The sequence below is a fragment of the Oncorhynchus nerka genome, linkage group LG7, assembly GCF_034236695.1.
Source record: "Oncorhynchus nerka isolate Pitt River linkage group LG7, Oner_Uvic_2.0, whole genome shotgun sequence".
NCBI classification, from domain to species: domain Eukaryota; kingdom Metazoa; phylum Chordata; class Actinopteri; order Salmoniformes; family Salmonidae; genus Oncorhynchus; species Oncorhynchus nerka.
The window spans coordinates 56,405,459-56,422,298 of NC_088402.1; the positions used below are offsets into that span (position 1 = coordinate 56,405,459).

At 43.2% G+C, this 16,840-nt stretch overlaps 2 protein-coding genes across 2 annotated transcripts; both read left to right on the plus strand.

Annotated features, from left to right (window-relative positions):
- Nucleotides 1-1,401: 1,401 nt before the first annotated feature.
- On the plus strand, nucleotides 1,402-5,293 carry trappc6b (trafficking protein particle complex subunit 6B). Its single transcript, XM_029664180.2, has 6 exons — nucleotides 1,402-1,820; nucleotides 1,910-1,977; nucleotides 4,147-4,264; nucleotides 4,382-4,465; nucleotides 4,565-4,658; nucleotides 4,981-5,293. Exons 1-6 carry the CDS (start codon nucleotides 1,740-1,742, stop codon nucleotides 5,010-5,012), a joined length of 477 nt encoding a protein of 158 aa, XP_029520040.1. The 5' UTR covers nucleotides 1,402-1,739; the 3' UTR covers nucleotides 5,013-5,293.
- Nucleotides 5,294-5,995: 702 nt separating this feature from the next.
- Nucleotides 5,996-14,892, plus strand: tpx2 (TPX2 microtubule nucleation factor). The gene is given in 17 exon segments (XM_029664179.2): nucleotides 5,996-6,104; nucleotides 6,475-6,615; nucleotides 6,879-7,019; nucleotides 7,125-7,278; nucleotides 7,603-7,689; nucleotides 8,181-8,294; nucleotides 8,600-8,709; nucleotides 8,790-8,935; nucleotides 9,106-9,277; nucleotides 9,410-9,548; nucleotides 9,798-9,979; nucleotides 9,982-10,016; nucleotides 10,255-10,524; nucleotides 10,802-10,948; nucleotides 13,337-13,448; nucleotides 13,851-14,038; nucleotides 14,415-14,892. Coding segments are annotated over 16 exon segments (2,223 nt in total). The 5' UTR covers nucleotides 5,996-6,104; nucleotides 6,475-6,500; the 3' UTR covers nucleotides 14,526-14,892.
- Nucleotides 14,893-16,840: the final 1,948 nt, after the last annotated feature.

Sequence of the window (16,840 nt, forward strand, 5' to 3'; positions counted from 1 at the left end):
CGCAGAGTAGGTGAATGGATGATCTCCGCATGTGTGGTTTCCACTGTGAAGCATGGAGGAGGAGCTTTGCTGCTGATACTGTCAGTGATTTATTTAGAATTCAATTTATTTAGAATTCCCATCTGGTTTGAGCTTAGTGGGACTATCATTTGTTTTTCAACAGGACAATGACCCAACACACCTCCAGGCTGTGTAAGGGCTATTTGACCAAGAAGGAGAGTGATGGAGTGCTTAATCAGATGACTTGACCTCCACAATCACACAAGCTCAACCCAATTGAGATGGTTTGGGATGGGTTGGACTGCAGAGTGAAGGAAAAGCAGCCAACAACTGCTCAGTATATGTGGGAACTCCTTCAAGACTGTTGTAAAAACATTCCATGTGAAGCTGGTTGAGAGAATGCCAAGATTGTGCAAAGCTGTCATCAAGGCAAAGGGTGGCTACTTTGAATAATCTCAAATATAAAATTTGATTTGTTTAACACTTTTTTTGGTTACTACATGATTCCATATGTTTTATTTCATTGTTCTGATGTCTTCACTATTATTCTACAACGTAGAAAATAGTAAAAATAAAGAAAAACCCTAGAATGAGTAGGTGAGTCCAAACTTTTGGCTGGTACTATACATCTTGTGAAATAGAAGCAATTATTGGTACCATGCTTGTGTTCAAAAATAGGGATCCGCCTGATGAACATCACTTCAAATGGCTACCCGGACTATTTACATTGACCCCCTTTATTATTTATTATGATTTTTGCACTGACTCTCTGCACACTCACTCACTAGACTCTAGTCACACACTTATACATACTACACCGACACACACACACACACACACACACACACACACACACCGACACACACACGCTCACACACACAAAACACATACATATTGACTACACACACACTAACACATAGACAGACTTTCATACTTGTTACATACGCTGCTGCTACTCTGTTTATTATCTATCCTGATTGTCTAGTCACTTTTTGTACATACTGTAGCATTTATTGTTCTTACTTTTTAACTCTGCATTGTTGGAAATGGGCTCGTAAGTAAGCATTTCGTGGTAAAGTCTACACCTGTTGTATTCGGCACATGTGACCAATACAATTTGATTTGATTTGATGCTATCACAGACGCTACAATGGCACAGATACAAAGATGAGTCCTCTATCTATCTCTATGGAAGTAGTCCATATATGCCTTTGTAACGTTGTTGCCCACATTGCCACAATGTTTCTTGTGTCTAATTAGCTAAATAACACATACATCCACCGGCATTTTTTTAACCGTATGAACTGTTAAATAATAAGGGATGTAATAATCATATGTTCATCCTTTTTTATTTGTATTTTTCGCTTCCTATTCAGGCATTCTTTTGGCCGACTGTTTGCTAGTGTGAAAGAAGGACCTCTGTCAGATGTTTATTTTCATGTCTCATCGCTAAATCTTTGCGTCTCACGACTCAAGTTGAGATATTTAATCAGGGTAATTTATTGACGGCTAGTTAGAAATATATGTTGGCTTAAATACTCTTGGGTTCATAGAAATTTCGATTAGGTTGTGTTCTTTGCTCTACATTATTAAGTGACTGTAGAAACACACATCACTAAATTCAAAGACGAATATATAACGTTATATATATAAATATATATATATGAATACTGATAGCATTTAGGGTGGCGTCATCCTTACTAGCCAGAGGTGTTTGATAGGTTTGGGAATAACCAAGGATGGCAGACGAAGCCCTTTTTCAGTTTTTACACAATGAGGTGATACAGTATATATACAAATCATCTGAACATGGGGAAATGGTGAGGCCATGTTTTTTTAATGGTGTTGGAACATATGGAATGTGTGTGCATAATAACTAATTATGTTGTTTTATCCTCAAATCCTTTAGGAAAATGGGAGATGTATTACCAAACTGGAAAATATGGGATTCCGGGTGGGTCAGGGACTAATAGAAAGGTTTGTTGAAGCACTATGTTTGTTTTGTTTATTTATTGATACTAATATGATAATTAATGTTGTTGTTTACCACTGTGACCACCTCCAATTATTATAATAATCACTAACATCACCAAACACAAATTATTTCCAAGGGTGATATTTTTCAACCTGATCTGTCAATGGAAATGGAACAATCAGGACCGGCTCTACCCTTTTTGGGCCCCAAGTTAGATTTGATTGGGCTCCCCTCCCCACCTCACGAAAAAAAAAAAGTGTTATTGCCACCCCCGATAGCAGAAATACATTTACATTTTAAGGTGAATTTCTTGCAATTCTACATATTTTGCCATAAAGTGCAGAGAAATGTTAGCAATTGTATAACACATTTCATGCAATTCTACTCATTTTACCATAGGGCAGAGGAAAACCTTTGCAGTTTTACAGCCAATTTCCTGCAATTCTACCCATTTAGCCATGGGGTGGATGCATAGTTTTTCAGTTTAAGCAAATTTCCTGCACTACTACACGTGTTTCCTTGACTTATACCATGTCAATGATATCTGAGTGAGAGTAATTAACAAAAATCAGTGGGGATCCCCTGAAGGTCAGGGCTCCTGGGCACGTACCCTGTGTGACCGGTTGTTATTTGGTCATGATTGCTACAAGTTTAGATAGCTGGCTAGAGTAATTTTCGAATAAAAAATGTCATGACAGGCCTTATGGAAACAGAAAAGTTTTCGGTAAACTTTCCAAATGTCAACAAAATAAAATATGCTAGACAAGGAGGGATCTTTTTTTGTCTGTAAATTTAATGGAAACACTTATGTGCAAATATTAATATAATAACGATCATATCGAAGTAAACTTGGAGTCACGTGATGACATGTTGTGTGGTCCTCCCACTATGACTCTTCATGCAGTTTATTAGGCTAGAGATTAAATAAGTTATGGGTGGTGGAAGTGCAAGGTGATGAGCTTAATGCTGCTTTCCAATAAATATTGAGGGTATTTTTCTGGTTACATGATAATCGATGCTTTGCTGCCATTTGAAAACTGAAAATAATCTTGCCCTTTTGTCTATAATAATCTCATCATGTAGGCTATACAGTGGGGCAAAAAAGTATTTAGTCAGCCACCAATTGTGCAAGTTCTCCCACTTAAAAAGATGAGAGAGGCCTGTAATTTTCATCATAGGTACACATAACTATGACAGACAAAATTAGAAAAAAAATCCAGAAAATCACATTGTAGGATTTTTAATGAATTTATTTGCAAATTATGGTGGAAAATAAGTATTTGGTCAATAACAAAAGTTTATCTCAATACTTTGTTATATACCCTTTGTTGGCAATGACAGAGGTCAAATGTTTTCTGTAAGTCTTCACAAGGTTTTCACACACTGTTGCTGGTATTTTGGCCCATTCCGCTACCTGCACGCTGTTGGCTAGAGAGCACGTGCCAGTACCAAAGTGGGCACACGCTATAAAACACACATTGTTTTGTGAGAAAACCACCAGTAAAGTTAAAAATGTGATTGAAAACAATTGAACTTGAATTTGTATTCTGTACATGGGAATTTAACTGCACAGCCTTTTATCTGCAACAAGTCAATTCGATGGGAACACATCTCTGGTGGGAAAATGCACATATTGTTTTTATGCAGATTTTAGAATATTTGCATGAAAATCTGTATCCAATTGGATGGAAACCTAGCTAGTGACTGATGTAACAAAAGAAAAATGTCTGATGCACAGCCACATTTTGAACTTGCACCTTGTGTATTCTAACTCTCAACAGTAAGTTGAGTAAAAATAAATACAATTTGAAAGTTGCAGGTTTGAGTCAAGTTTTAAGCAGTTCTACACATTTTGCCATTGGCCGGAGAGACATTTCAGTTTTAAGGCTAATTTCCTGCAATTATACACATTTTGCCATGACTCATGCCATGGTAATGATATCTGAGTGAGCGTAACTAACAAAATCAATAGGGGCCCCCTGGAGGTCAGGACCCCTGGGCACGTGCCCTGCATGACCGGTTGGTATTCGATTATGATTACTTCAAGTTTAGATAGCTGGGCTGGGGTCCTGGGTTGGGTGCCCCCTAGCGGCCTGGGCCCCTAAGTACCTGTTTCTGTCTGGAGTCGGCCCTGGGAACAACATCATGGTGAACATACTCTTTTTCTTTAGGTTCACCAAAGACACAGCACGGTTTAAAGACGAGCTTGATGTCATGAAATTCATCTGCAAAGACTTCTGGACCTGTGTCTTCAAAAAGCAAATTGACAACCTAAGAACAAACCACCAAGTAAGATTCAATTGCACTTCAATCACCACCTCTCATGGAAATATTATGCGGTCAAATACTTTCACTGAATATATTGTAATTTTCATGTAGTGTTGATTTCTGTGGATTATTTTTCAGGGTATTTATGTCCTGCAGGATAACAAGTTCCGGTTACTCACTCAGCTCTCTGCCGGTAAACAGTATTTGGAGCATGCCCCAAAGGTGAGGAAGCATAATGGGGGAAAACTCACTTGTCAAGCACTATTTATACCTGGACAACTTTCACCACATGAATGGTTCTCCCTGCCCCTGTCATTGCAGTATTTGGCGTTCACATGTGGCCTGGTTAGAGGAGGGCTTTCCAACCTGGGAGTGAAGAGTATTGTCACAGCAGAGGTGTCCGTTATGCCTGCCTGTAAGGAAGACTTCTCTTTGGTAGAGCTTGTGAATTGAGAAACCTATTAAACATATAACCACACATTCCTCCATAAACAAGATATCCAGGATTGTAAACAGTTTAATGAAAGTTAGACTTATTACAGGTATCCAGAGCTATAATGATTCTCAACATAACCATGCCCCAACCATTACTCAACAGTCTAATACAACCAACCAAAAACATCAGCCAGCCCAGACTGATACAGTATGTTGTGTGTGATGTTGGTATGAGAAGAGCAAAATGATCTTGGGATATACAGTACTTTTATCCTTTTGACATAATGTTCATTTCTTCACAGGTAAATTTCAGGTCATGATCCAGAAAATGTAGCACCCTCCGAAGGAAGGCGTATTCACTCCAACGCCACCCATCCCAGTTGTATTGAATTTCTTTATTGAACAAAAGCTTGAAATGTCCTGCATGCAGACATCAGTGTTGTGCCTACATATCATTATGTTTTTATCAAATGTATTTGTACTATTGTTACTTATTATTGTTGATTACGATTAATGAATGCATTATTGTAACATGCACATGAATCAGGTTTTTTCTTTACATCTGAAAAATATTATTTGCACTGAGTGTTGATTAAAGACCCAAGTCTATTTCAACCATTGTATCCATATCATTTGTTGACGTTAGACCATAGCATAGGCCTAAATAAGTAGGCCTAACATGCTAAATGTTTTACTTTATTTAACAATTGATAAAGATTAGGCCTACAGAGCATGATGCTGTGCAAATGCACATTTATTATTTGCAGTTGATTGCCCATCGAGTTGAATTTGTTACATTGTTGATAAATTAATGATGAAAATGATGCTCTTCAAAGAACATGGTCAAAGATGTCCCCTTTCATCTGTTGTTGTTGAACCCCCTCCCCCCTTGATAATGGAAGTGTTAGTTTTGCATGGTCCGTTGTCCCAGTTGAGTGGAGTTTTATTTTGAGGTCCAGTGGAATGGTTTAAAATGTGTAAACCCCGCTTAAATCCCGGGCCACCCAAAACGAACTCGTGCACTGTTGTAGGTTTTTGCTGATAGCTGTTTTTTGGGGGAATTTAAAATTATAATTACTTATGTGGGTTTCTTATCTAGATACATTAGTTGACTCTGGGTAAGAGTGTCTGCTAAATTAGTCAAATGTAGCTTAAATGAAAATGTAAGAATGTGGGCATTCAGGATTGTTACAGAAAGTCCTCACGTGGCAGGAAATATAATTTGAGTATGCCGTAATCCAGGCACGTTGAGCCAATGGAAAACCAATTGCTCTGGAAGAGGCTGTTGATTGGCTGGTTCAAATGGGGAGGAAATTTAAACGGTAACGCCAAACCTTATTTTGTTATTTCAGCACTGAAGCTAACTGACGGCTCAAGGGATTGCCACTACGGCTTTGGTTGTGTTTGTAAGATACGCGTTTAAAAGGTATGTTATAATGTAGTGTGTTTTTATGAACATGTTAACTATTTTTAAAATCTCATATCTAAGATCATTTGGATCCACCGTACAGTATCTAGCTAGTATCCCGACGTTAGCTACTGTAGCTAGCTTCAATACACTAACGATACCATTTCTGGTATTTTGTTTTTATATGTCTCTCTTGTGATTGTTATGTTAACGTACTCTGTATGTATGTGTATATATATATATATATATCGTCGCTAAGCAGTTAAATGTGTTCATGGGGGAAAAAAGCGTAACGTTTTTCTCGCTAATTTAGCCACTGCTACGTTTTCAAAACTAACTCCCATCTTAACAATTGGCCTCATGTCATGCATCAACATCTACTTGTTAGGAGAGTAGCTACAGACAGCTGCTGAAATGGATGGTGAGATGGCGCAGAGTGAATCGGCATGTCACTACGAATTTGATGCACCGTCACATGTAATTGATTTCAAAGCATTGGATACGGAGGACAACGCAGACATTTGGTTTGGTGAGATATGTTCGCAAGCTTGTGCACAATATTATAAAGTATTTTGGAGGAAATCCGATTTTTAGAAGTTATGGGATTGTTAGTAAGGTAACGGTTATACAATTCCCATGGGCTGTGTAAGGATAGATCTTACAAGATTAATGCATGTATTTTTAAATATTGGAGCACGCTGACATATGGGTGATCTTGGTGTTAAATGCTTTATCACCTATTGTAACTTGCAAAGTAGTTGAATTTACACTTTATTCTTGAATCGTGTGCAGACCAATGTGCTGGCCAGGATGGTGGAATGTTTGGCCACCTTGCCACCCCAAACAGAAACAATATGCCATTTGGAATGACCCCTAAAACACACTTGCCCAGGGTGATTGTATCTCCCAGGGTGAAGGACAACTCTAACTCAGGTTGGTACTTTAGACAGTTTTATGATTATCCAGGGTGTTTTCACACTTACATTCACAAGTTGGACTGACCTGTGTGTAATGTGATATATATTCTTGTTTCCACAGTAGAGGCCCCAAGCACTTCCTCGGGACCCACCACAGCAGATTCCCAGAGCATGTCCTCAGCTACCCTCCCAAACATTGTCACCTCCTGGGGAAATAAGCCAGCTCCGGTAGCTGCCCTGCCAAAAAGGAAGGGACCCCCTGCCCAACCGCGCAGGTATGTTGCTTCTAGAATACTCAGCTCGGTTGACATCTCGTTTGAGGCTCTACATTGGTCAAATTGAGTTACTAAGGAATGTGGTTATTTTTGAAAAACTCAATTGCAGCCATCCTGCTGCATTCATGGGTGTTTGGAATATTTATTTTATTAGTCCATGTGAAGTGGAAAGGAAAGATGGCAAAAGGTTATAACTTTAACATTATTAACTTTAACATTATGTTTCTTTTATAATGGCATCAACCTGTTTAGCTGCAGACCAGTATTAGACCAAGCAAATATATGCTTTTAAGTGGTAATATAACACTTGTTTCTCCACTGAAGGGTGTCAAAGCGCAGAGAGGCAGCCTGCAATGAGGAAGGACGGCACACCGCCCCTCAAGTGCCACCACCTGTCAAGAAGCAGAGAAGGTCAGGGAACTTATACATTTCACTATCCTCCCCTCTGCCACAGTGTTCCTGGAATCATTAAATCTAGCCCTGGATGTGGTCATGGCAGAGACAGCAATTCATCTTACTGGTTACAGCTCAAACCCAACTGCTGTAACACAAAACACACAAAAACCCAACAACATTTCGTCAACGCATCGCTGTTAATTAAACAACTGGAGTATCTTGTCTTCCCCCTCCCACCATGGTGGAAATGTATTTTGAGAGGGCTTGTTTAGCATGGTCCAAACTGTTGACTATTGGGTTTGAAGTATGCAATTAATAATGGGTGTTGGTGAATGTATTCCTTTTTCACATGCAGTGCTCTCCACCTCTGCTTTATCAACAAAACAATAATGCCTGGGCAGTGGTGCTGTTTCCCCCTACTGCAGATTCCATCTTTAATAATGAACCTTGACCAATTGTCTTGTGGACAAAAGTAACCAGACTGTCCTGGTCTGTTCATTTGCCAGGAGCTCATCTCTGCCCCCCAGGCGCAGTCTTAGTGTGCGCACCACCGTGCGACTCAACCCCAGAGCAGCCACGCAGGCCCGGCACGTTGCAGCAGCCCCCACCACCACCACACAGTATGTCATACTGCTATCACTCATAGATTTTAATTCAAGGAGGCATGCATGACCTGATGTTGGTGCTGACAAGACTGTCAGTCCTTTAATCCATGGATATGTTAAGGAATTTGACTGGTTACATTTCCCATCACTCAGCATTATAACCCTAGCAATAACTCTCCTTATTCAACTAATCAAGTATTGACACGGCTAGGACAAAAGCTTGAAAAACCCAGTGGTTCTCTAGGACCAAGATTGTTGAACACTGTATTTGAAGGTTAATATCCCTAGATTGTGTTATAAAGTTTGTATGTCAACCCCAGGCATAAGAGCTCTGAGCAGCAGGAGATGGAGCGCATCAAGACTCTTCAGAAGGAAGTGGCTGACCAGCGGAAGAGGAACGAGGCCAGTTACAGGGCTGCAATGGCAGGCAGTGAGTAGCTTCAATTTTAGGAAGGAGTAATCTGTCTGCATTAAGCAGGATTTCATCTTGTCAATCATATCGTCATTCAGGTCAGCCCCCTAAGAAGCTGGCTCTGGCCACCACCGTACCCAAAGAGTTCAACTTCAGCACAGACGGACGTGTCAAGGTCGGCACCTTGCCACCGCACAAGGAGATGGACTTCACTGCTCAGCTCCGCAAGCACCCATCCTCCCCCGTAAGTAGCTAGCTTTTTTTGGGGCCACATCAGCTGCTATGGCAGTTTATGGGATGGGTGCAACCCAAATATATGATTTTTCCACTTCCCCACGTTGTCGCTTCACCCAGACATATTTGTGATTATTTTTTCCCCCTTGAAGTAATCTCCTGAATTATTTTCTTTGTCAGGCCAAGGCACCAAATGGTACCACTGTGCCCAAGCCCTTTAACCTGTCTACTGGCAGCAAGAGGAAGCTGGAGGAACCTGCCCCCTACGTGCCCATGGCCCAGCAGATTGAGCAGTTTCAGAGACGGACTCCAACCCGCTACCACCTTCGCAGTCGACAGAGCCACGAGAGGGGTGTGTATTAGCTCTAATCCAGCTAGTCCTTTCTATTATACATGACAGGCAATGGTGGCAGTCCCATGTTCTGGGGTGTGCTTCGTGTGTGAAGTAAAAAGGGCAGCAAACTACAATGATTCTCTCCTTCAGGCCCGTCGCCTGTGAAGAGTGAGCAGCTGAAGATCACCCACCCTCACACACCTCTGCTGATGACCCGGCAGAGGTGCCGACCCACGGCAGTCAAGAGCAGCGCTGAGCTTGAGGCTGAGGAACTCCAGAAACTCCAACAGTGAGTCCACACTTACGGCTTCTTCACTCTGTTCTTCTACTGGCATGTGGTGTGGCCTATAAATAGTAGTTATTAGACTTGGTGGGTTACTTCTACCAGGGTGTACTCTACATTACTAGAATGAAGATAGAAGGATAGAAATGCTTTGTATTGAACATATATGATTTGTTTCAATTTGAATAAGGAATTGTCTTCACTTATTCTATTTGCAACCTTCATTAGCCACCCATGTCCTGTGGTATCTTCCAGGTTTAAGTTCAAGGCCCTGGAGCTGAACAGAAAGATCCTAGAGGGGGCGCTGAATCCCAAGAAGCCCTCGGTGAAGGAGTCCACGCGGCCGGAGGGCTTCAATTTGCACATGGACAAGAGGCTGGCGGATCGAAATGCCAGTAAGAAGCCGGAGGAGCCAGAGGAGCAGCACACCTTCCACTCCCGCCCCTGCCGGTTAGGATCCTAGAGGAGGTGGTGGTGAGTGCTACACGGCCAACTCTAGTTTTTACTCGCTTGTCATGGATTGGTAGTACATGTAGCCTAGATGCGAGTCTGTTTGCAGTCTGCTCCTTATGGTATTGCCATGCCAAACAATGAACAGAAAATGTAGTATTTTGCATGCAAAACATTCTAGCTCTGGTATAATACCATGATGGTATATATATGATGTGATGGTGCCCTTGCTAATGGGATACACACACCTGTTGGTTTACAGGGTGTCCCGGAGAAGAAGGTGCAATGTCCCACTGTTCCAGAGTCCCCTGCATGGGCCCTGAAGAAGAGGGTGCGCATAGACAGAAAGGTGGAGGAGGTAAAACCCCCGGCCCTGCTCAAGGCCCACGCGGCGCCCCACTTTGGCCTGCCCTTCCAGCCTAAGCTCCAGGACAAGACCCATATGGACGTGTGCCCCTTCTCCTTTGAAGAGCGGGAGTGTGAGAAAAGGCTGCTGAAAGAGAAGAGGCTGGAGGAGCTTAGGCATGAAGAGGTACTGCCTTAAAAGTGTTCAGTTTTCTCCTGTTGCTTTTGCCTTAAATTCTATTTAATATGGGGAGAACTGATGAGTAGTCCCACTAGAGGGGTTACAGGAGCAGTTCCCTGTTGTGCCCTGTGTCATTAGATGGTGACGAGCAAGGTGGTACACATCTAAGATTTGTGTTGCAACATTATTTTGAGATAATGAATTAAAGCCTTTTTGCTGCACGTTGTTTTGCTAGAAAATGTTATCGTAACCAGATTGGTCAATAAAAAATTCTGAACCTCAGGTGCCAAAGTTCAAGGCCCAGCCGCTGCCGGACTTCCATGAAGTGATCCTGCCAGAGAAGAAGGTGGCTGAGCCCACCAAGCCTGAGCCCTTCAAGCTGCTCATTGACGAGCGGGGAGCTGTCAAGCACGACCGCTGGGAGCAGATGGTAAGGCCCAAGGCGGGGTCCCTGGACAACTCCAGAGTTGTACTGACTGGCTTTATTGAATTCCTGCTCGGCTGTCAAACTGAAGATGTGGCTAAGTTCATACAGTTGCTTTCATACTCTGACCCTATAAGTAGAATAACGAGCTGCGTATTTCTGACTGGCACCAACGTACTGCGTGTCAGGCACAATCAGTTTTTTAAAAGTTTAAGTTTTATATGTGCATCGACTATTTGCAAAATCCTATTTCCTGCCTAGAGCTGTTGCAGTGGCCCTATTACTGCCACACCAGCAGTCATGAGTCATGACCACAGTAAAATTCTGATCTCCTGTTATGCACTCTGGGCATGCATTAGTTGTACGAAACTGGCTAACGATCATCAGGTCCTAATGGCCTGGTACTTGGGGCTCTATTGTCCCGCTAAACACTCTGACGTCAATGCAAATAAAATAGCATCAAACACTTATGAAAACACTATGTGCTTTTAAAACTCACCTCACTGTGATCCATTTGAAGAAAGACGTTCAACCGGTTGAAACGGAGTGGAAGACATGGTCGTTTCAAAGAACCTGAAGTAACATTATTGTTCCGTTATACAATACACAGCCTACTGCACATGGCAATAAAACGTAAAAAGAAACTGATTTAAAGATATCTTTGGTACGTAATTGGTGAAGCCTAAATTAAACAAATTTAGCTTACAATTATAGTGAAATTTGAGTAGTCTAGTAATTCATTAATATTCTGACGCTTTACCTTAATTAAGCTACAGAATATTCCACTGAGTTTACATTTCCTTCATTCCTGCATAGAGGGGTTGTCAACAGTTATGATTTAAAATTATTTTTTTTTTTCTCCCCAATTTCGTGGTATCCAATTGTTAGTAGCTACGATTTTGTCTCATCGTTACAACTCCCTTACAGGCTCGGGAGAGACTAAGGTTGAAAGTCATGCGTCCTCCGATACACAACCCAACCAAACCGCACTGCTTCTTAACAGAGCGCGCATCCAACCCGGAAGCCAGCTGCACCAATGTACCTGGCAACCTTGGTTAGCGTGCACTGTGCCCGGCCCGCCACAGGAGTCGCTGGTGCATAATGAGACAAGGATATCCCTACCGGCCTAACCCGGACGATGCTAGGCCAATTGTGCATTGCCCCACAGACCTCAGAGCCTGGGAGCGAACCCAGAGTCTCTGGTGCCACTGCGCCACCCGGGTGGCCCCGGTTGTCAACCGTTTAATCAAATGTTTCGTTGTGAAAACATGTTACTATCAATGTTCCCGAACAGATTTCACTTGGTTTCCCAAATTTAAGCATTGGCTTGCTGCAGGAACAGGGTTGGAAAGTCCATGGCCTACAGAGTTAGCTGAATATCACCCGTTGTGCAGTGACATTACCAGACTTGCGTGAAAAACACATTGGTGGGAAAGTGGCCTCCATTTTCTATTCCAGTGCATAAGGGTGACCATGTCTTGACCATTTGATAATGAGCCATTCTAAATCTAAACAAATTTGACATAATAGTAAAGACTAGGTTAAATTGAGAATAGTCTGATGGGTGAAAATAGGATCACTCAATGAGAACTGCATGTGCCTCCTGAGGCAAGGAACGGAGTGCAGGCTTTTTTGACTTTCTCAACTCATCAATAGCCTATAGTCTCATCATGCAGCCCATATCTTTTTATCTAACGTTTGTATCATTCACAACTAAAGTTGCCAAAACTCAATGTAGCATATAGGACCTGTTTCAAATTCTCACTTTTACACTCAACATAGCCGCTTCATATGCGCACCCTCTTGCTCCGGAATGGGCATCCGCCCGCAACAAGGAGTCACTAGAGTGTGATGAGGCAAGTAAAGCCACCACCCGGCCAAACCCTCCCCTAACCTGGACAACGCTGGGGCGGCAGGGTAGCCTAGTGTTTAGAGCGTTGGACTAGTAACCGGAAGGTTGGAAGTTCGAATCCCCAAGCTGACAAGGTACAAATCTGTTGTTCTGCCCCTGAACAGGCAGTTAACCCACTGTTCCTAGGCCGTCATTGAAAATAAGAATTTGTTCTTAACTGACTTGCCTAGTAAAATAAAGGTAACAGCTGGTTGTGAGACAGCCTGGGCTCAAACTCTGGTCTGTAGTGACTCCTCAAGTGCTGCGATGCAGTGCCTTAGACCGCTGCGCCACTCGGGAGGAAATGTATTTATGTCGATGTGACAAATGCGCACACTAGTGGCTCGTGTGTTTGGAGGCCTGGAGATGCTAAACGTGTTTGTTAATTAACGGTCAATTACGGTCAGCCCGGAAGTCTTTTGCATGACGACAACTGTCTGACAGAATTTCATGACCTCCACAGCACTATTCCTGCCCAAACCCCTCTGTTTTGTTCTCTCCAGGTGAAGGAGGAACAGAAGCACCAGGCGGAGGCAGCCACCTTCAAAGCTCGACCAAATATGGTCACTCACAAAGAGCCGTTCATCCCCAAGAAAGAGAACCGCTCTGTCCTGGGTAAGTATGATCACACCAGCCATGCTCACCTCTTTCGGCACTGGCCATAGACCATAACCGTAGTCCTGGAAACCTGTTGGACCTCTTTAACTCAACTTCTCCTCCCACCTTTTATCTCAGGGATTCCCCCACTTTTGTCACCCTGAACAGTTCTCTTGGATCATTGCCTGTCTTGAGACTCATCTCAAGCCTATTTCTTTCCCTCAACTACAAATTCCAGTCTTGTTTATCTTAGTCTCAACACTGGATCATGGTTGCCTACTCCTTTTACGTGGGCTTTGTTTGGGTAACGCTGAGCACTCATAACCTTTTTGCCTTTCCTTTACCACCTGCCAATCTTTATTTTTTAACACCTCACCACCCAAACCCCTTTTCACCTCTTTTTTTCTTGCCTTTCTTTAGAAGACATGAATAATTCCGTAGTTCCAGAGGGCTTCCAGCTGTCTACAGAGCGCCGCGCCAAGGAGCGGCTGGAGTTTGATCGGGCGGTGAGTGAGAAGGAGGCGCTGAGGGCTTGCATGGAGGAGGAACAGCGCAGAGAGCAGGAGGAGTGTGAGAAGGAGGACATGGCCAGGCTACGCCTGGAACAGGTAAATACACTGACCTTAGACCAGCCCCGCCCAGAAGTTGGTCATGTGCTTAAAATACTGTAGAGCTAAGTTGTAGCCTGGTAAGGGCTTGTTGTCCCTATACCACTTTTAAACCAGTCTCCCTCTACATGTGCTGGCTTTTGTTCCAGCACAAACACCTCTGGGTAGGGTGGCCAACCTGAACTTGTCTAAAACTTTCCTTTTTGGTTTCAAAATGTTGTTTGCTCTAGCGCCGGCACCAACACACCTGGTACAACTGATTTATTGTTCATTGGGGCATTTGGTGTAGTTTTTAGTCGGGCATGTGGTGGTTTGTCGGAACAGAAGCCCTGGTTGTACCTTAGTGTAACGTGAGTGTCCTCGCTCTGTCCCTCAGGTCCACAAAGCCCAACCCGTCAGACGTTACAAACAGCTGGAGCTGAAGAAGAGCGAAGTCACACTCACTGTGCCCCAGTCTCCCAACTTTTCTGATCGCTTCCGCATGTGATGGATGAGAAGGGATTTCGTTGTGTATATTATATAAACACTTCATTTAGTTCTATGCCACTTCTGGCTGCCTTTTTTATTGGTTTGAACCTTCGGCTTTAAATTTCTCTGGAAAAATCTGACTACTCGTTCCCACTATGGCCTGTACATTACTTGCTTGTTCTGACTCGCTGTCGCTTTGCTTTCGATTATGTATAATAAAGTAATGTTCTTAATGTCTTAACCTTTTAAAACACCAGGCTTTAAATTCATAATCTCTCTTTGAAGTCTTGTTACCTGTATTTAATTTCCTGACATGAATGTAGTCTTGACTGTCTCTGCAACATTTTGCAGCAGCCTTCTGCCCAATAAAAATGGACTACAATGTTCTCTGATACTTTTTGAATTCTTTATGAGCTTTTGCAGTTTCTCAACCTTTTTTCTACCAGGGACCGGTAGTCGGTAGTTTTCCCTCTGGGGGGGGGGGCGAGCTTACAGCACTAGAACTGGGTATATACACGTGTTTACTATCCCCAGGACCAACTAAGCAATGTTTTCAACTGTTGTGCCTGTGGCTATGAAACCCTGGCCTGTTCACTGGGTGTGCTGTTTTCGACTGCTGCACCTGTCTCGAACTCAATGCTCCGCTATGACAAGAGAACTGACATTTACTCCTGAGGTGCTGATCTGTTGCACTCTACAACCACTGATTTATTATTTGACCCTTCCGGTCATCTATGAAAGTTTGAAGATCTTGGCGCTGTACTGTTATCTCCACCCGGTACAGCCAGAAGAGGATTGGCCACCCCTCAGAACCTGGTTTGTGCCTTTCTCGGGTGTGCCTCTTAACAAGGCACACCTGTTTTAATTTAAAGGTGACGATCTCATGAAGCTGGTTGACTGCAAAGCTGTCATGCTTATAACATGATTCCATATTTGTTCATTGTTTTGATGTCGTCACTTGTACAATGTGGAAATATAAAGAAACCCTGGAATGAGGTGTGTCAACTTTTGACTGGTACTGTATATTTTTGTTGGAGCAGATGGCCAAAACAATTATTTGTACACTGCAAATTGACCACGGTTAAGTCCAAAGATATTTGCCTGAATAATTGCCTGCCCAGGATTTTTATACATGACCCTAAGCTTGATGGGATCTTAATTGTATAACTCAGAAACAACCTGTGTGGAAGCAATATACACTGCTCAAAAGAAATAAAGGGAACACTAAAATAACATCCTAGATCTGAATGAATTAAATATTCTTATTAAATACTTTTTTCTTTACATAGTTGAATGTGCTGACAACAAAATCACACATCAATGGAAATCAAATTTATCAACCCATGGAGGTCTGGATTTGGAGTGACACTCAAAATTAAAGTGGAAAACCACACTACAGCCTGATCCAACTCTGATGTAATGTCCTTAAAACAAGTCACAATTAGGCTCAGTAGTATGTGTGGCCTGGATGACCTCCCTACAACGCCTGGGCATGCTCCTGATGAGGTGGTGGATGGTCTCCTGAGGGATCTCCTCCCAGACCTGGACTAAAGCATCCGCCAACTCCTGGACAGTCTGTGGTGCAACGTGGTGTTGGTGGATGGAGTGAGACATGATTTCCCAGATGTGCTCAATTGGATTCAGGTCTGGGGAACAGGCGGGCCAGCCCATAGCATCAATGCCTTCCTCTTACAGGAACTGCTGACATACTCCAGTCACTTGAGGCCTAGCATTGTCTTGCATTAGGAGGAACCCAGGGCCAACCGCACCAGCATATGGTCTCACAAGGGGTCTGAGGATCTCATCTCGGTACCTAATGGCAGTCAGGCTACCTCTGGCGAGCACATGGAGGGCTGTGCGGCCCCCCAAAGAAATGCCACCCTACACCATGACTGACCCACCGCCAAACCGCTGGAGGATGTTGCAGGCAGCAGAACGTTCTCCACGGCGTCTCCAGACTCTGTCACATGTGCTCAGTGTGAATCTGCTTTCATCTGTGAAGAGCACAGGGTGCCAGTGGCGAATTTGCCAATCTTGGTGTTCTCTGGCAAATGCCAAACGTCCTGCACGGTGTTGGGCTGTAAGCCCAACCTCCACCTGTGGACGTCGGGCCCTCATACCACCCTCATGGAGTCTGTTTCTGACCGTTTGAGGAGACACATGCACATTTGTGGCCTGCTGGAGGTCATTTTGCAGGGCTCTGGCAGTGCTCCTCCTGCTTCTCCTTGCACAAATGCGGAGGTAGCGGTCCTGCTGCTGGGTTGTTGCCCTCCTACGGCCTCCTCCACGTCTCCTGATGTACTGGCCTGTCTCCTGGTAGCGCCTCCATGCTCT

Excerpts from the sequence above, each read along its gene's own strand:
- trappc6b (XM_029664180.2), top strand. The coding sequence starts at position 1,740 with ATGGCAGACGAAGCCCTTTTTCAGTTTTTACACAATGAGGTGATACAG. Across the intron at positions 1,821-1,909 it reads CATCTGAACATGGGGAAATG|GAAAATGGGAGATGTATTAC; the intron begins GTGAGGCCATGT and ends CAAATCCTTTAG. Across the intron at positions 4,659-4,980 it reads GGTGTCCGTTATGCCTGCCT|GTAAATTTCAGGTCATGATC; the intron begins GTAAGGAAGACT and ends ATTTCTTCACAG.